General features: G+C 35.3%; 3 protein-coding genes across 4 annotated transcripts; all 3 read left to right on the plus strand.

Annotated features, from left to right (window-relative positions):
• Positions 1–4,780: 4,780 nt before the first annotated feature.
• LOC113338546 lies at positions 4,781–5,332 on the plus strand. Its single transcript, XM_026583942.1, has one exon. The coding sequence runs from the start codon at positions 4,781–4,783 to the stop codon at positions 5,330–5,332; it is 552 nt and encodes a 183-aa protein (XP_026439727.1).
• Positions 5,333–6,051: 719 nt separating this feature from the next.
• On the plus strand, positions 6,052–13,219 carry LOC113338407 (probable phytol kinase 1, chloroplastic). 2 transcript variants are annotated; one of them, XM_026583843.1, is made up of 6 exons: positions 6,052–6,495; positions 11,977–12,043; positions 12,150–12,270; positions 12,361–12,476; positions 12,556–12,670; positions 12,805–13,219. In XM_026583843.1, the coding sequence occupies exons 1-6, from the start codon at positions 6,136–6,138 to the stop codon at positions 12,911–12,913; spliced, it is 888 nt and encodes a 295-aa protein (XP_026439628.1). In that variant the 5' UTR covers positions 6,052–6,135; the 3' UTR covers positions 12,914–13,219. The 2 variants fall into 2 exon arrangements, with proteins under 2 accessions (XP_026439628.1, XP_026439629.1); XM_026583844.1 differs by having other exon boundaries at positions 6,056–6,495; positions 12,228–12,270.
• Positions 13,220–13,905: 686 nt separating this feature from the next.
• Positions 13,906–20,066, plus strand: LOC113338795 (sulfite exporter TauE/SafE family protein 4-like). Its single transcript, XM_026584181.1, has 13 exons — positions 13,906–14,133; positions 16,651–16,965; positions 17,055–17,214; positions 17,299–17,499; positions 17,588–17,649; positions 17,736–17,790; positions 17,876–17,931; positions 18,035–18,121; positions 18,222–18,272; positions 18,406–18,645; positions 19,127–19,220; positions 19,340–19,480; positions 19,599–20,066. The coding sequence occupies exons 2-13, from the start codon at positions 16,741–16,743 to the stop codon at positions 19,676–19,678; spliced, it is 1,452 nt and encodes a 483-aa protein (XP_026439966.1). The 5' UTR covers positions 13,906–14,133; positions 16,651–16,740; the 3' UTR covers positions 19,679–20,066.
• Positions 20,067–20,277: the final 211 nt, after the last annotated feature.

The following is a 20,277-nucleotide window of genomic DNA, read 5'->3' on the forward strand; positions in this document are numbered from 1 at the left end:
GTATATTTGTGTAAACCAATACTATCGGCAACTACGATTTTTTTATCTGTAAATTTGTGTATTTTTTTTTGGTTTGACATAATTATTGGTTAACCAAAAATCACTGCGACGAACCGAAACTAACTGGAACCATTTGGAAACCGAACCAATGATTAATGGATTGGTTTGGTTTAGATTTTTGGAAACCAATAGTATTGGTTTCGGTTTTGGTTTGGCTAGAAACCGAACCAAAACCGACCATGAACAGTCCTAGAACTTAGTGTCAAAACTGTGTCGACGTTTTACTTGAGATGGGCGGCCAACTTAATTTTAGCATATAGGAAATGGACCAGGGTACATATGGATTTATGAAATGGACTTGCTGCCACTTGCGTACAAAGGTACTAAACTTGAGAACTTAGTGGACATTGGGTTCTTTAAACATGGTGGACTTCTTATGAATGAAAGATTTTTTTTGGGGGACGATGGTTTTTTTTGTGGGGATCATTGTTTTATTTTGGGTAAGGCATTAGAAGTAAATTTAGGTCACCCTTTATTTAGATATTTATACTAATATCTAAATTATCCTCCTAATTAGTTTTGGGTAATGATTAGTTAGTGTTAATAATAGTTAGTGTAATGATTAAGTTAAAGATAATTACTGACATTAAAAAATCAGATGGTTTTTTTTAAAGAAGTAGAATTATTGAGAGAATAAAGTTAAAGAAGATGAAGAAGGAAAACATGAAAAACGATGGATTTTACCAATCACAATCGGAGGAAGAGTATTTGGGTACCCATGTATGCTTCAAACTTAGATAATGTTGGTTGAATTGCTCCAAATTTTCAAAAAAATGTAAATTTTTAGAGTACATTTGGGCTTGTTCGGTTACCTTATGTGAAGAAAAGGTTACCGAACTCATCTGAAAGTGCAGTTCGGTTACTTTTTCCAAACACGCAGGTTACCGAACTCGCTCTTTAATGGAGGTTTTTAGTCGTTCGGTTAACATACATGTTACAGATTTTTTTTTATAGGATTAGCAGAGTCATGTTAGGTTGGTTCACAAACTTTAACGTAACAACATATCTAACCGAACTCCACATGTATGCAATTAGTGAAGAGTTCAGTTTGTCAAATTTTTTTGCGAACAAACCGAACATAGTAGGATAAGTTCGGTTAAATCATAACTCAACATAGTGGGAAACACAGTTCGGTTACATTGTTTTTTTTTTTTGTATTATGGGTAGAGTTCGGTTACTAACTAGTTTTAGAATTTTTTGCGAACCAACCGAACAGAGTGAGAAAAGTTCGGTTGAATGAGAACTCAACATAGTGGGAAAAATAGCACAGTTCGGTTACATTGGATTTTTTTTCTTTTTGTAATATGGGTAGAGTTCGGTTACTAGATAGTTTTAGAAATTTTTGCGAACCAACCGAACTCGCAGTTCGGTAACCTAATTTTAAGTCCTATTGAAATGCATTGTTCTTCGTGTTCTTCCTTTCAGGAAGTTCGGTTAAGAAACCAGGATTTTTGTGAAACGCGTCCTAACCGAACAAAGCACTGTAACTTCCATATGAACCTTATTTTGATGATATCTATTCAATTAAAAGTAATGGGGAAGAAGAGAAGAACATGAGAAAAGAATAATTTTCAATCGAACGAGGAACGTCAAGGAAAGATAGAAGAAGAAGAGAATAATTTTTTTTTTTCAAATCTAAAAAATTTCGATTCCCTTTCTATTTCTATTTTTGATTTTGATAATAGATTCATTTAGATTAGATGTATATGATTAGATTTATATAGTTATTAGGTTAGTTTTAATTTAAATTAAAGTAAAGGGTAAATGTGTTTTTACCTAACATTAGGACACCCCTTATAAGTATAGGGAGGTTGGCCTAATAAGACCATGGTCCCCCGAAAAAACCATGATCCCTAAAAAAACATTCTTATTAATTGTTTAAGTCCACTACTGATCGAACTTTGAATAAATATGGTTTGTTGGTCGACGTTTTTGGTGGCTTACAACTCTAGCTAGCTTATTCTCAACGTTCTTAACTGGGTGGACATAATATGGTCGAGACTTATATCGGGTTCGACACCTTACACCAGTTCGGATACGATCTGCGGCATATTTTCGTGACCGTGTAAAATTGGGGTGTCTACAATAGGCCAATTATGTTGTCACTTTATTCTATCACTAGTACTTCAGGTAGAAACTGTAAATTCTTTCAACACTAGCTTGAAAATGATTCTTGTATCAATGAAGTTATGAATGCTTGGAAATCTAACAGTGCAGGATCTGCAACTTTCATTTTAGCAGATAAACTCTCTAATACTAGACATATCTTATCTATTTGGAGTAAAAGTGTGTTTGGTAATATTCAACAAAGAATCAATGGGCTTCAACAAGATCTATCTCTTCTCCAAGCTACAGACGTTCAGACTGGAAAAAGATATTAATTCTTTAAATGAAATCCAAGCTAGTTCCAACAGACAGAAATCCAGGGATCATTTTTACAATGATGTGGATATAAAATATAATTATTTTCACATAAGAGCAAACCATAGAGGAACAAGAAATATAATAGATTATTTACAGTCTCAAAATGGTTCTTGGTGTCAAGACAGAAACTCTGTTAAATATCTCCTTGTTTCTCACTTCAAAAAGATAAGTTCTACTTCTAATCCTGAAGACAGTCAAAACTTTATTCAACATATTCCAAAATGCATTAATGATCAAGACAATGCAAGTTTAGTAGCTGGTCCTTCTTATCAAGAGATTCACGATGTTTTATTTTTAATGGAACCTTGGACTTCACCTGGACCAGATGGTTTTCCACCAGGCTTTTATCAATCTCAATGGAATATTGTTAAAGATGATGTCTGCAAGATATTTCAATCCTTCTTCATTTCATGTTTTCTTCTTAAGAAGCTTAACAACACAAGAGTCTCATTAATTCCCAAAACTACTTCAGCACATAAGCCAGGGGATTATATGCCAATTGTTTTATGTAATACTATTTACAAGCTCATTTCAAAAGTCATCACCCTCAGATTAAAGAAACACATTGCAATATCATTTCTCCAATGCAATCTGCTTATGTACCAGGGATACTTATTTCAAAAATACTTGTATGGTTCAAGAACTAGTTAAAGCAATGAAGAATAAAGGAGGTAGAACAGTCCATCTTGCATTAAAAATGGATATGTCAAAATCTTTTGACAGATTAGAGTGGAGTTTTCTCATAGATGTTCTAAAGAAGTTTGGTTTTTGTGACAAGTTCCGTCAGCTAATTCATCAATGCATCAGTACAACCCAGATTATGATTAATGGCTCTCCATCAATTTCCTTTATTCCTACAAGGGGTATAAGACAAGGAGATCCCTTGTCTCCTTATCTCTTCATACTTGCTATGGAAGCTTTCTCAAGGAATCTTAACCATCTTGAAATGAAGAATCAGTTAACAAGTATGAAATTTCAAGATTTGCACCAAAAATTAACCATTTATTGTTTGCAGATGATTGCTTACTTTTCTGAAAAGCAAACCAAGTTCAAACAAACAAATTACTTCAAGTAATACAAGATTTCAGTAAGTGTTCAGGTCAGCTAATCAATTTTCATAAGTCAGCTGTCTATTTCAGTAAGAACACAAGTCCTTCTAATTCTCAGTTGATCAGTGGTCTTCTCCAGGTTAGACAACTTGACATTGCCAGTGAAAAATATTTAGGCTTACATTTTTTTGTTGGAAGAAATAAGAAAATTCATTTTTCTTGTCTTGTTCAAAAGATGGAAGAAGCTAGACTCTCAAAATGGTCTTGTATTAACATTTCTGAAGCAGGGAGATCTGTGATGATTAGGAATGTAACAAATTCCATTCCAGTGCATCATATGAGTAGCTTTAGAATTCCAGATTCTACTATCTCTAAGTTAAATTCAGTTCACAACAATTCTGGAGAAATAAGAAAAACAATAAAGGCAAACACTTCATCACCTGGAGAGAAGTCAATAAATCTAAAGAAGAAGGAGGTCTGGGGTTTAGAGATCTTGAGGTTTTCAACAGAGCACTCCTAGCTAAATCTGCTTGGAAACTATGTTCTTCCATTTGTGCTAGATCACTTAGAGCTAAATACTTTCCTAATGGCCAAGTGTTTAATGCAGGAGACCACCCTAAATCCACATGGTCCTGGAGGAGTATTAGCTCAGAGCTGCAATTTGTCAAAAATACAGTCTGTGGTCAGTTGGTGATGGGGAGAAGATTCAAATTTGGCAGTATAGATGGATAAAAGGTCTTGATAATACTTTTATTCCTAAAGCTAGTGCTTCACACCATCAGAACTACATTTTTGTGGTTCAACTATTTAATCGAATCTCAGGTGGATGGAACATCAGTTTACTTTCCTCCTTATTTGAGCCAGCCACAGTAACTCTTATTCTCAAGATGTCTATACATCATAACTTTGAAGACAGACTTGTGTGGTCCCTTGAGAGGAATTGATGTTTCTCTGTAAAGTCAAGTTATAGGAAAATGCTGGAGGAAAAACATGGTAACGACTCAGTTGGTCCAAGAATGAAAGGTATCTTCAAAAAACTATGGAAGCTACCCCTTCTTCCCAGAATTAACCAATTTGTTTGGAGATATGTTAAAGATATCCTCCCAACAAGAGATAAGTTACAACATTTTATTCAAGATGGAACACATAACTTCCCTTTCTGCAACCAAGTTTTGGAATCTCCAGGTCATTGTATATTGGGTTTTAATATCTCAAGACTAGTTTGATTTTCCGTCTTTGGTCTGCACATGGGGAATACTGATAATCTTATGAACTGGTTCTGTGATTGGTTTGATAAGCTCAATGCGCGTCAGGTTCAAGAGGAGGTATTATTTAAAATAACGATAGTAGTATGGTGCATATGGTTTTTTAGATGTGAAAAAGCCTTCAACAATATTCAAGTTACTCCAGAAATGATCACACATAAGTGCAGAAAAGAGATCTCTGAGTTTGAAGCTAAACAAGTTTCTACCCCAAGGGCTAATCTTTCTATCTCTAGAACTAACTTGCACTGGTCTCCTCCTTCAAGAGACACTTTTAAAATTAATTGTGATGGCTCGTTTCAGCATATTAATAAAACAGGTGGAGTAGGACTGATTATCTGTGATTTTGCAGGTACCCATAGGGGATCAAAATGCATATATTTGAACCATATATGGAGTGCGGAACAAGCTAAAAGTAGAGGGTTATGGGAGGCAGTGCATTGGGCTAAGGAGCAGAAATTAGAGAAGGTCGTCTTCGAGCTGGATTCAAAGATCGTGGTGGATGCAGTTAACAATGAAGTTTTCAATATAGATTGAAGGTTTCGAATTTTAATCCTAGATATTAAACTTTTATTTTGAATGTTTAGTTCCTGATATTGTAAACATATACCTAAGAACAGAATAAAGTAGCAGACAAGTTATCTAAACTTGCTAGAGTAGAAAGATTAAGTAGTGTATGGTTGTTAAATTCTCCAGTTGAGATTACTGCCATTGTGCAGGAACAAACTCAGTTTGTAAATAATCAAGCTTAATCAATTTAATTTTCAGTTTCAAAAAAAAAAAAGAAAAAATAAATTAATAATTAAGTTTCTGATACATGAAGTTTCTGTGTAAGAAGAGAATTTAGTCACTCAAGGGCTTCATTAATCCAGGAAGAGCTAGATGTCATAGTAAGTGCATCTTTTACTAGCAAATCTGCCGCATAATTTGTTTATCTGAGTACATAAGTAATTACCCAATTATTAATTTTTTTTAATAACTCAGCACAATCCTCATGATTACACTATCTGTCCATTTTACAGCTCCACTGTCTCCATTCAGTATTTTTTAATGATTATATATTTTTCTAACCTATGTGGTTGCTATACACAAGTGACAAGTGCCTCTTAACTTCGAGTAAAGCACAGGGTTGACCATTGACGACACCCTTGGTAAAACTCGAGAACAAAATTAAGTAAAACAAAAAAAATTACACTGAAACCCTACTTGTAACTCCCCCGCTAACACAACTTTCAAGGTAATGCGGGTACGTTCGATGTTCTAGTAAATACCCTTAAAAAGTGGCGACAGAAGCCGCTTCACTGCAACAAGTAGTACTGTCTAGTAGTAGCAAGTCTCGGATGGAAAGTATCATGAGCCACAGAGCTTCAACCTTATCATTCACACTTACAACTACTTCGCTTCCATCAAAAATGTCGATACTACAACAACCCACCACCAGAACTCCATTCTTAAATTTCTGTCCAAATTTGCAGAATCAAACTAGAGCTTTAACTACTAAAGATCTTCCATCACTTCTATTTCATCATAATCCTTCAAATTCATCTTCTTTCAAGGTTTATTCTTCATTGAATTTGTTCAATTCAGATCAAAGCAACATAATTTTACAAGATGTAGGTGCTACTGGTCTTGTCATGGTTGGAGCTTATTCTCTTGTTCTTGTTTTTGATAATCTTACTAAGAATCAAGTTATTCAACAGGTTAGTACTGTTTCTTCTCTATATAAAATGGGGTTATGTTTATTTTGTTGGATTTTAATTTAGAGAAGCCTAGCAAGGTTTATGATTAACCCACGATTAGGAAACATGAAAAGGCTAACCCTAGGTTGATTTTATGCAGAAATACTCGTCATAAATTGATTTTTGTTGTTGCTAATGTACCTGGAAGTTAAGCAAAAAATCTAATGACATGCTAGAGCCAAGATCTGTAGCCATAAATCAGAAATCAGACTGGAATTTAAGAAATTTTACTAGTAATTATTATGATTAAGCCGCTATTAGGTAGGAAACATGGATTAGATTATAGGCTAAACATATTTTTTGTTTCTGTACTTTGTACTTGCAATAGTGAGAGAACATCATTTCCTAAGTATTGTTCCCAAAAAGTTGGGCACAATGGCTGTACTGAATGGTGACAAGTGAGAAGTACTGTTACTGTACTATATTGAGATGAGAGTTATCCAAATGAACACCACTCATTTGGATTCTATGTTTCTTGTATGAAACATATAGTTGGTTTGTGCATGGCCTATTTTCTGACTCTTCTTCACTGTGAAGGAGTGGAGAGGTACATTATTTGTGCTATCTATTATAATTTGTTGTTGTATGGATCAAAAAAAAAATGCTGGGACTTAGATGTCAATTAGATTCTTTGACATTATTAAGAATGCTGTCTGGATCGTTATAATGCAGCCAAATTGTTTTCACGGATTACCATAAGAGTTCCTTGGCAGAGTAAATCCCATTCCCCATGTGTGGAAACCATTGCAGCTACATGTTCCTTCTTTTTTGAGCTAAGCTTGTACAACTCTTTTAAGTTTGCAGTACCGTTCCACTTATCCAGACAAAAGTTAGTTTGATTCATTATCACCTAGTTGAATCTCAGTATTCTCTTCTAAGACAGGTTTGCTTGAGATTTTGTGTCACTACCTGGCGTCATAGCTTCTTCCGTTTCATTTACTGTTCTTTTATAACCTTTCTCGATCCACAATGCCTTCTTTTCTGACCCATACAAAGGATATATTTGTGGCTTTGAGATCTCTCACGCCCAAGCCACCTTGTTGCTTAGGGTCTGCGTATTTTTTCCCAGGAAAGCCAACGCATTTTCTTACGTTGGTTTGTTTCTCCAAAGAACACTGCGCACATCTTACGAAGAGTCTTACATATGATTGAATCCAACTTCAAGTCTACTCATCGTACTTTGCACACACGTTGTAAAGCACGAATATTCAGGATCTGTATTAGCTTCACGGGTTAATGGTGCACGAGAGTCTAATGTTCCATACTCACCCTTCCCTGCAAAACAGCTGATGCCCACTTAGCAACTCAATTTATTCCATCAATGATCCAACGATCTCAATTTCGACGGAATTTGTTTTGCTAAAATTCATATGTATCTGCTTTTGCTACCTATATCTTGGATTTCTTCAGTAGTAGCGAAGTTAACCTCTAAAATTCTTTACAATGCCAAATGTGATAATAGACCCCAGGCAGTGAGCCAGTTGCATCCAAATTATTAAAGTTACCCAATGGGCCCAATCCCACTGTAACTTCCCAGGAGCACACCTATTAAGGTAACTTCCCAGGAGCACACCTTTTAAGGTAATATAGGTCCCAGTCCCAGTCCATATTCTTTTTGTTTGGTAAATTTTGATAGAAATAACGTTCGTGATGATAAAAGAACAGCCAAATCTTCATCAAAGCTACCCACATAAATAGTGAGTAGTACTAGGTAGTAAAATGAGTGAAAGTATCATGAGCCACAGAGCATCAATCTTATCGTCATTTCCTTCAAAAATGTCAATACTACATCAACATCGTCATTCCACTACCATTAAATTTCTGTCATAATTTACAGAATCACATTGGAGCTTCTTTAACTACCAAAGATCTTCCATTACTTCTTTTTCGTCATAATCGTCACCATTATCCTTCAAATTCATCTTCCTTTAAGGTTTATTCTTCTTTGAATTTGTTCAATTCAGATCAAAGCAACATTGTTTTACAAGATGTTGGTGCTACTGGTCTTGTTATGGTTGGAGCTTATTCTCTTGTTCTTGTTTTTGATAATCTTACTGAGAATCAAGTTATTCAACAGGTTAGTACTGTATTTTATCTATAAGATGGGGTTTGTTTTATTTAATGATGAATTTATCATTTCTTTGGCTTTTAGGAGAATTGTAAGATCAGAATATAAATTTTTATGATTAACCCCAAGATTAGCAAACATTATCCAGGCTGATTTTTGTTATGTGCTAATGGATTTATCATACATCATTAGATTTTAGGCTAATAGTGCATTTGAAATTATTACGTAATCTAAGAACCTTATATTAACAACCATGGATCAGGGGTTAAACCCCAGTTTCTGTTCTGGAAATCTTCAGGAGAGGATAGTAATTACTACGATCAAATTTAATTAGAATTCTCTTGATAGTCGTTCTACATCCACTAGAGAGAAAACCTAAGGTTCTCCGGTGGAATTTTTTTGAGTATGTGGCTTAATCTAGGCTGTGAATGTTATGGATCACTGAGTACATTTTTAAATCAAGGGTGAAATATGTCCACGGGAATATCTTGGTTGATTAAAAAGTATTGTTATTTCAAACGTCCATGGAAAATCTGTCAAGGTATCTTAACCATTGACTTGAAAATCTGAGACTCAGTTATCCATAGTATTCAGAGGCTAGATAAAGCCACGTCTCCAAAAGAGTTCCACGAGAACATTCTTGGATTTTTTCTCAGTGGGTGTAGAACTACTCTCGATCGCAAAACACTGTACTACAATTGATTTCAAATGGCAAGAACTGTTGTACATTGTCGTAAATTAGATTGTAGTTAGACAAAATCCATTGTAGTTGATTTCTAATGACATGAACTGTAGTTTATGGTCATAAATTAGAATGTAGTTTAAGGAAATTTTCTAATTTTTATGATTCAGCTTAGACTAGCAAACATCGATTAGATGATAGGCTAAACAGTCTTTTTTTTTGTACTAGAAAATTTTAGGATGTTATCGTTTGTGCACGGAATTGTGAGAGAAATTCTTTTCCTATGAGTATGTAGTATTATTCCTAAAAAGTTAGGCAGAATGGGTGTACTGAATGGTGACAACTGATGAGTCCTGTGGTACAATGTACATATATTTAACAAATGAACAGCACTCATTCTCATAGTAATTACATGTGATAAACCAACTAGATTCTTTTACATTATCAGGAACGCCGTCTGGGTCGTCGTTCTGTATCCAAAATGTTTATCCAGAATGCCCACAAGAATTCCGTTAAACTATTGTCCAAATTCTCAGAGACTTGCCTGTTAAATTAAATGTTCATAAAATACCCATGTTGTATCTAAAATTATTGCTAAAACACTAATGTCGCAACAAAGCTGTGTAGAACTAGACAACACGAAATTAGTATTTAAATTAGTAGGTAAGCTATAGACTACTTGGTTTTCAAATTCCTCTTCTTCCACGGTTTATTCTTCATTGAATTTCTTCAATTCAGATCAAAGCAACATAATTTTACAAGATGTAGCTGTTACTGGTCTTGTGACGGTCAGGAGCCTATTCCCTGGTTTTTGATAATATTACTAAGAATCAAGTTTTTCAACAGGTTAGTGATTATCTATAAGAAGGGGTTATGTTTTTGTTTTTAGAGTTTATCATTTCGTTGGATTTCAGGGGAATTGTAGTATTAAAAATCAGGAGATCGATGTAATTATGTATGGGTAAAAATAGGATTTAGTTTACTTGCTTTGTTGCTACTGTTTGTTTTTATACAAGATATTGGGAAGTACTTCTTGGCTTTTACTTTTATTGATAGTAATACACTAGTATTATATCGTGAAGAACGCGTTACATGACGTGAATTCAGCAATTTTATGATTAACCCAACGTTAGCAAACATAAATTAGACTAATCACTAGTTTCTGTGTTACTGAGTCATTTCATTAGCTATAAGGGCAATTTTATGATTCACCCCCTAGTTGTTGTTCTTGAAAAACTTTTGGAGATAATTGTAAACGTTAAGATCAAATTATTTTTTCCTGTATCCACCAAGAGGAAGCCCTTATGTTTCCTATGTGGAACCCTTTTGGAGATGTGGCTTGATCTAGGCTGTGAATGTCATAGATCACTGGACTCCACATTTTCAAATCAATGGCGAGATTTTTCCACATGATTTTCCATGGAAATATCCTCCATTGATTAAAAACAATTGGTGGGAAATCCCAGAGAGATCTCAACAATCAGTTTGAAACTTTGGGGCTCATTTATCAATGGCATTCACAGTCTAGATAAAGCCACGTCTCCAAAAGGGTTCCGCTGGAGAAACTTTGGGTTTTTCCTCGGCAGGTGTAAATCTCCTAGTCAGAAAGTGCAATTATACCTTGAAATTACACAAAATATGCTGTCCTGCTATTGATTTTTAAAGACAAAAACGGTAGTAGATAGTCATAATTTTGAAAGTTGGAATGTAGTTTTAGAAAATTTACCAATCTTTATGATTAAGGCAAGATTAGTAAACATGAGTTAGCTTAGTCTAAACCCTTGTTTATGTTTTTGTACTTGAAATGTTTGGGATGTAATCGTAATTTATGTCCTTGAAATTTTTGGAAGGTAGTAATAATTTTTGTACTCAGAATTGTCAGAGAGTGCCATTTTCCCTGTAGTATTGAACCTATAAGTTAGGTTAAAAGGCTGCAGTGAATGGTGACAAGTACTCTGCTACTTGTGAGAGAGAAAAAATGAACACCACACAACACAACCATGCTGATCTGAAGCTAGTACTTACATGTGATAAATGAACAGGATTCTTAACATTATTAAAATTCTCATTCGGGTCATTATTATGGATCCAAAATGTTTATACAAAAGAATACCCGGCGATGTGGTACAAGTACAACACCTTAATTTGCTGTATTGCACACTCAAAACTGAAAATAATTCCGGGCCAACTATCTTTCTTCTTGTTGTTCTACTTGGGAAGTGTGGCCACGTTGGAGTTTCAGAACTTGTACTGTATGCATATGTAAGGAGTTTCACATCAATTTAACTTGAAGTTGTGGTTCCCATTGGCATTAAGAATAAATAACGAAAATAAAAAGGGTTTATGTTTTAACTTATAACTATCTAAATAATAAGGACTCGAGGTATACAACTCTTTAGCTAGGCACTGTCCGCGCGTGCTATTAAATGCAAGGTCTCTGTAAGTTGAACAAAGACTACATATTTGGTGTTTTGCTGGATCATTAAAGTAACTACCATGCTCGTAACTCATGTCGATCTATGTTTATACATAATTAATTTGAGTATGCAGTTGAGTTCTAGTATTGCGCTGCGACTCGGCCTACGAAATACGAGACATATCTCTTAGTTCTAGTATAACATATGTGTGTGTTTATTGAATTCAATATGGACACTTCTTCTAAACTGATTTTTACCTCTTTCATTTAGAGCAGAATTTGAGTAGAAACTGGTGCATGTATTGTCAGGGTTGCTATTCCTGTCTTGTTGGCCGATCTTCAGGTGGTTCTTTCTCACTTTATTTCATCATTGTTTAAAGCTATTTTTTTTCCTTCCCATCTTCTTGTGCTGAATTTCTGCATATGAACCTAGAATAGCAACTCTGCAGAGGCTCGCTACTTTGCTGCTGTTGTTCCTTTTGTGAATTGTGCAAGGCTTATCTTAAATGGCTTATCACTCACAACAGATGCAGGTCTTGTGAAGTCCGTCACTCGCGAGGGTAATCCAAGGTAATTTGGTCAAGCACTAGTATCGAGTCTCTTCCTTCCGTAAAAAGAGATTTTCAGGTTAACATATTTGTAAATTGTTCAAACTCTCAGGGAATTGCTAAAAGGACCCCTCTGTTATGTGCTGGTATTGATCCTCTCTGCTGTTGCCTTCTGGCGTGACTCTCCGGTCGGGATTATGTCATTGGCAATGATGTGTGGTGGGGATGGTAATAATCACCTTCCACCTTCAATAGTTGTGCCTGCCGTTTTCCAATTAACCACCAACTGATGTTAGCTTTCTTACAGGAGTTGCCGATATAATTGGGAGAAGATATGGAAAACAAAAGCTACCATATAACCAGCAGAAGAGTTGGGCTGGCAGCATATCCATGTTCACATTTGGTTTCTTAATTTCCATTGGGTACGTTAATAGCAATCGGTTGAACTAGGCTAACCAGCAACACAAACATTAGGACTAAAGTTGAATTTTTTTTGCTATATAGGTAACTGCGGTAATAGCTTTTTAAATTTGAGATGATTTTTAATTCTTTGTAGGATGCTCAACTACTTCACTGCTCTGGGATACTTCGAGTTGGATTGGTCATCTACAAGTGTCCTTGGTGGCAACGTTAGTAGAATCCCTCCCAACGACAGAGGTACTTGATGACAATTTATCTGTTCCATTATCAACCATGTTAGTAGCAGTTCTTATGTTTGGTTAACATCCCTTTTCATAAGGCCATTACAGTATCTGTAATTAAATCTCCACTTTCACCGGTTTGATGTTGAAGCTGTTGTCTCCATCAATGTTACCATAGCCCTTCTCTGTGATCCCTGCCTTGTGGAAACTTAGTTGTTGTTTATGAAAAGAAGCAGGCAGTACAGCTAGAACACACATCAACAAACACATTTGTATCGTGTTGCCATTTATTCAAGGAAATGTGACACTATTTGTTGAGGTGGTAGAACATTCAAAGATTTTTGGGAGTCAACCGACCCCCAGCGATATGAATTCGCCCATTACTCAAAAAAGAAGTGCAGTTACAATTCGCTATCCACAGCTTATGTGGTAGTCTTAGGATCCAGATAGTCTCCGAACTAACATCGGCCCCATTTGTGTCTACCTAGTTTGGGAAATTTGCAATGAATTTCAAGTCCCACATTGCCGTTGACAGATAACAGTCATTTTCAGAGTGCAGCAAGTGCATTCCAGTCTAGGTGATGAAGCTTCAATCAGATAAGTATGAAAAATGAGGGCTTCAGATTACCCAACTTTCTGCTTGTTCCAGATCTACTACTCAAAGCATCAATGCTTGAATTTGAATGTGCAGCTATATTAGTACAATTACCATGTGATATAATTATGAGCGGAAAAATCATCAATGGGTGACGGCGACAATTCAAATCAAATTTTGCAGAAAGCATATAAATGCCCACAATAGACGCCTCAGTTAGGCCTTGCCCTTGTTGTGGGTTTAAATATAAAAAATGGAGATCTTTTAGGAACAATTTTTTCTGCGGTAATTTAGAATTGGTGGGCCGTTAGTCCCGTAAAATTAGGACCCTACGAGCATTTATCTGCCCCTGATAATTAGCAGCCATCATTATCCTTCATTGAAAAGGAAAAATTACCACCCAAAATTTCTCTAATTTTTTTTTTTCTCAATTCTTTAAACTAATGGTGCACTAAAACCCTAACACCACAAACACAAGATATTCCCATCTTTTTGAAGTTTCATGCAAATTTTTGGAACCTAACCCATAAAAATTCAAAAACAAAGAAAAAGATAAAAATTCTTTTTTCTGGTGGATTTCTTGATTTCAAAAGCTTTCTAATTTTGTCTCTCTTCGATTGCTTGATCCGAATATTCAATCGATAGAAAGGTACGTACGTAGATTTCCTCAAACTACATTGTCATGAATCTAGTCTGTTATTTGATGCATGAATTTGGTTGGTAAATGATGAATTGTACATAAAGAATTTGTCCATTTTCTGCTTGAATTTGTTTCTTGTTAAGAATTGCAAAGAGAATTCGGTATGGAATTTGGCATATTTATGGCATGGCTATTTTCATGGAGATGTATTGTTTGGCATGATTCTTATAATAGGCAGTAAATTTAGGTTACGTCTTAGACGTCATTCTCATGCATATTGCGCGGGCAAACATTTATGAGCAGCCTATCTAGCAACCGGGTTGGTGCATAAAATATCTATTTTTGTTTATGACCGAGCTTTAGATAAATTTTTACAATCTTGTACATTGTCATTGTGTGATCACAATTTGTTAGGATAAGAAAAAAAACGTCTGCTTTGGAATGACTTCTAGAATTTAAAAAATCAGTTTTGTATGAAGCGAATTGCTTGACTTTTGAGATTGATTTCGGTTTCTTTAGAATCAGAAGCAATTCTTCTTACCGTATCTAAAAAGGCTATTAGTGTAAACAAGGTGTGAGATAGCATAGAGATGGTAGTGGTAGATTTGTGGTCATGTACATGTATAAACACATGAAGTTGATGAGTCAAGTTATCAATTTTAGGACCACATAGAGCACTCTCTGACCACCACTGCTCTTATAACCACATAGTCGATCAAAATGTTACATGCATTCACGATTTTCTTATCATCTATTTGTCATCACAACAATCAAGGTAAAAATCATGCAATTCCCTTGTGCTATTCTATTTTTGAACCCCACTAATTAATTGGGTCACACACATTTTCTTTAATTTAACGTTTTAATGCATGATGCGAGGGATTACAGCTTTCAATTACCAAGATGTGTATAACTTGCCTTTCAAAGCAATACAGAATTTTATAACTCACTCAATTTATTAAGGAAGTTTGTTATGTTAGGTTTAACGTGTATCTATGTAGTCGATTTCGGTCATTTCGGCCGAAATTTCGTCGAAATTTCGGATTTCGGTCCAAGAAGACACGATTTTGTTAATTTCGGTCGGACGAAATCTTTGCGAAAGCCGAAAATGCGTTTTTCGGTCGGAATTGATTTGTCTTGGCCGGATTTTTTTTTCTTTTTAAATTGAGTGGACTAATCTCACTTACAAAAATTAAAAAGATTAATTCACTCACTAGTATTATTGATTGTTGCTGTGTTTGAATTTCTTGAGCTAAAATTATTATTTGGTGTTGATGACGAGGAAGGTGAACAACCAGATTTAATAATACTATGTTTCTTTTAAGTGATTATCGATACGAGGATATAAAATATGAAACCGAGATTTTACCGAGATTTTAAAACAGAATTTCCCCGAGACAAAGTTGTACCAGTATCTCGGTGTCGAGACAATCCGAAATCCGAAATTGACTACCTTGGGTTTAACAACTCTTCTGAAAAGACCGCCAAAAAGATCCCACTAAAACCTTAAAAAGAAAAAAAAAATAATGAACCCAAACAACTGAATGCCATGGTAGTAGTGTATGAAGAAAATCGGTTTTGACAATGTTTAATCTCACTTTAATTACTATGATTGTGCGATGGCACTGGAATAATGAATATACAACTCCATTAATGAGAAAAGTTCACTCAGAGGTATGGTAGTTAGGAGATCCATATAAAAGCCATTCCGATCACTGTTAGTTGGATTGGATTAGACCACAATTCAGCAGAGACATACAGAGGTAGTATTAATTATATGTATGCTGGTCCACTCTATGTATGTGGTCTTGGTGAAATGCTGGTAAGGATTATTTTCCGGGGATATCTTTATCTTCGGTTAACTGAAATCCAGTGACCGAGATAAGACCCCTTCACTGTAATACAGTAGTAGTAAAGTCATCGGGCGCTCAACCTGAATCGTAACTTCATAACTTTGCGGGCACCAAAATTTTTAGCCATGAAAAAACTACATTAATTATCTTAAGAGACGTTGGATACTGTGCTAATAAATATAGTCTATTACACGGTTTGACATACTGCAGCAACACTGTAGAGTTTGCATATTTTGATGATTATTTTTTGTCATAGAAACGTGCAAGTAATAATTAATTTATAAACAGAGAAGAGTAAATAAGCCGAAAAAGAGAGTTTGGCTCTGTTTGGGTGTCCTTTTCTAGATGAAACACCGTCTAGTAATTGGATGATGAGGTGTTTGAACTGAAACAAGCAACTAATGGCACCACATGTTCACAGACTCTGCATATATATATATATATATATATATATATATATATCTCTTTGTGGGATAAGATCCAAGGCATGTGCAGATGGCAAATTTATGGTTTTAGAATCAGACTCATGATCAAGGGTCCCTCCTCTTTCTCTATACGACAATAAAACCTTCACCTTCTTGGAACCATCCTCTGTCTCACTCCCATCTCTCTCTATCTCTCGATTAAGTTTTCAGTTAAATTTGCTAATATAGTCTGGTTTTTTTGGTTTTAGAAGAAGAGGTGCTTAAGAGGATCTTGAGACGGTGGTGGTGGGCAGTAGTTCTATTCTTGGGAAGAAGCTAAGTTTAGTAGGTAGCCAGCCATGGCGACAAAAGGATTTGTAGTGTATCTTCTCACATGTTTCTCTATTGCTATTCTATCGACTTTCTTCATCAGCTCACCATCATTCAATAACCATGTTCTTCAACTTCTTAATCAAGAAGAACCTCATATTGTGTTATCTACTTTTAAATACTCGAACCTAACGTATTCGAGTAATGGGTCTTACTCGGCTCAAGAGAATGGACGGGACATCAAGGTTTGGCCGGTAAGTCGTCATCATCTCCATCTCCACATCTCTGTTCAGTTGTGTATATGGAGGAAAGATTTGAATTTGAATCTTGTTTTTATGAACAGGCGCTTGAGTTCAATTGGAGAAGTGTATTGGCAACTATAATTGGATTTCTGGGTTCTGGTTTTGGGACCGTAGGTGGTGTTGGAGGTGGTGGGATTTTTGTTCCTATGCTGAATTTGATTGTTGGATTCGATACCAAGTCTGCCGCTGCTTTATCGAAATGTAAGTTAATCCTCAGGATTGGTCATAATTAGAGAAACCCATGTTGTGAGTCTGATTAATTTAATTTTGGATATGAAATTGCAGGTATGATTATGGGTGCATCATGCTCATCAGTTTGGTACAATCTAAGAGTCCCTCATCCCACAAAAGACGTTCCGATTATCGATTACGATCTTGCTCTTGTATTCCAACCCATGCTCATGCTTGGAATCACACTTGGTGTTGCACTGAGTGTTGTTTTTCCTTACTGGCTCATCACCATTCTCATTATCATTCTTTTCTTGGGTGAGTAATTAAACCTCTTATTTACGCCACCATCAAACCACGTTTAATTTTGGCCTAACTAACAGATTGTGATTCTTGATTGAATCAGGGACATCATCAAGGTCATTCTTCAAAGGAATTGAAATGTGGAAACAAGAAACAATCTTCAATGTATGTTTTCCGATTCTCAAAATTTTAACAATTCTTCATCAATTACCATTAATCTTTTCTCATACAATTATTGTTCATGCATGCAGTCAGAAGAAGAGAAGAAGCAGAATGCTAATCCGTTGCATAACTCCAATGGCGAACGTAGGCATCGAAACCTTGCTAGTCACAGAACATCTGATCCATAATAATGCTTAAGAGACCGCTAATTAAACTATTTTTTATGCAGTTCTGATTGATACAGAATATGAACCACTGGTTCCTAGAGAAGAGAAATCCAAACTGGTGAGTAAAAAACAAAGTCTGATGTCTTTATCAGTAGTCCTCCTATATTCTGTGGTTTATACTGAATTAAAAAATTTGCATTATTTTTCTGAAATTCTTGCAGCAAATTTTACTGTTCAATCTTAGATGGAAAAGAACTCTTGCGTTAGTGATTGTCTGGGTTGCATTTTTGCTCTGTCAAATGATCAAGGTAAGTGCACATCTCAACTGTTAAATCTCAATAAAAAATTAATTCAGAACTGGCTTTTTTCTTCATAATTTTTAATTTTTGTTGTTGTTGTTGGAAACAGAACGAAACTGAGGTTTGCAGTGCATGGTATTGGACACTAAATCTTCTACAAGTAAGTGGTTTGGATTTGATTATTGGTCTGTAGTAAACAAGTGGACAGTTTAAATACATTATTTCTGTCGACTGAATTTGAGTGCCATTAAATGCATTTAGCATAATTAATCTCGTAATTACTATGTGTGCAGTTTCCTGTGGCTCTCAGCGTGTTTGGATATGGAGCAGCAAGATTATATAGAGAGAGTAAGAGGAGGAGAGCGTGTGGTAACAGTGAACCAGTTTGTGAAGCTAATATTCAGTGGACTGCAATTCAGATTGCTTTTTGTGCACTCTGTGGAATTTTGGGTGGTACAGTTGGTGGGCTTTTAGGTTCAGGCGGTGGTTTCATTTTAGGCCCTCTTCTTCTTGAGCTTGGAGTCATTCCCCAGGTACAAAATATCGGTAATTTTCGAATTCAGATTATAGATATCAGTGTTTAAAATGATTTTATAATCGATAATTAGTTTACCATGTGGTACACTGAATCCTACTTAGTTTTTTAATTGCCAACAAGATTCCTAGGAACCTATGGATAATGGAGGAAAATAATTGAGGAAAACGTTATTCGCTTTTGGTAGGATTGACTCGAGTGTTTGTATTTATTATCACCTGAGGAAACAAGTTGTGTTGCCAAGTAGAAAAAGAGGAAAACTTTACACCCTTTGCATTGTTTGACTAAAATATTTGTTTGATTGTATCTATTATATGGTATGGGGAATAGAAGGAATAGTATAGATGGCTGATGCAAATATTTGTTTGGAAATGGAAACAGTTGCACAAAATTTATGGGTATCTTGATTTCTTTTTATCATATGTGAAGAAAAGTTTAAACAATTTGTTAATGTTGGTGGAATTGGCTTTTATCTATAGGTGGCAAGTGCAACAGCAACTTTCGTGATGATGTTTTCATCGTCCATTTCTGTGGTAGAATTCTACTTCCTCAAGAGATTCCCAATTCCGTACGGTAGGTTGCACTTACATTTCTTGGATATCCATTTTTACACGTTTATATTTCGATTTTGTTTACACGTAAGAAATCAAATGTTGCAACACTGAGTTCTGTTTAATTTTGGGTGCATGCAGCTCTATATCTTATTGCAGTATCTGTGGCAGCTGGATTCTGGGGCCAATGTTTCATCAGGAAACTAATTGCCATACTGAAAAGAGCTTCAATCATTATATTCATTTTGTCTGCTGTCATCTTTGCAAGTGCTCTAACAATGGGTATTTCTCAAAACCCTGCCTTCTATTCTCTAATGATGATTTATCGGAGAACTCGTGTTTTAAGACTTCGCTTTGAAGATGAATGTATTGATTGTATTTTGATCTTGTTTGTTCTTAGGTGTCGTGGGGATCCAAAAAAGCTTGAGTATGATACATAATCACGAGTACATGGGATTTTTGAACTTCTGTGAAAACTGAAATCATCCATGGGATTCTTCAATGCTGCTGAAGCTAGAGAAGACATTAAAATAGATAGGTCGTGGTATTCAATTCTAGGGAAAGCAGTACAATGAGAGGTGTTGGTCAATACCTTATTGACTAACCACACGGATACACTGCTAAGAAGGTAATAAAAATTTAGTATTGATGTTGAATGGTGATTTTTTTTGGGTGTCTGCTAATTGGTGCAGCCTCGCCTTCATTATTGTCCCTCTGGATCTTAATTTATTAGACTTATACACGTTGTCCGAAATGTAAGCATTTATGTTTTTATGAATGAATCAAATACATATATGGAGAAACCACAAAAAGAAAAATTATGGCAAGCCTCTATAGGCCTGGCCTTGTGTCTTATTTCTTAAATCAAGATCATCTGTTTTTTTATGTGTCTCTCATTTCTTAAATCAAAACTATCTTCTTTGAAATCTTTAATAATTTTTAGTTAAAAGATTAGCTGAATATATCCGGGATCACCATTTTATTTTATTTTCAATAATTTTGTTTCATTAAACACTAAAGACACCACCAAATACAAAACTTATCTTGTAACCAGGATTGTTTGGACACCCACTTTACTT

Source organism: Papaver somniferum, unplaced genomic scaffold, assembly GCF_003573695.1.
Source record: "Papaver somniferum cultivar HN1 unplaced genomic scaffold, ASM357369v1 unplaced-scaffold_19, whole genome shotgun sequence".
Classification (NCBI taxonomy): Eukaryota; Viridiplantae; Streptophyta; class Magnoliopsida; order Ranunculales; family Papaveraceae; genus Papaver; species Papaver somniferum.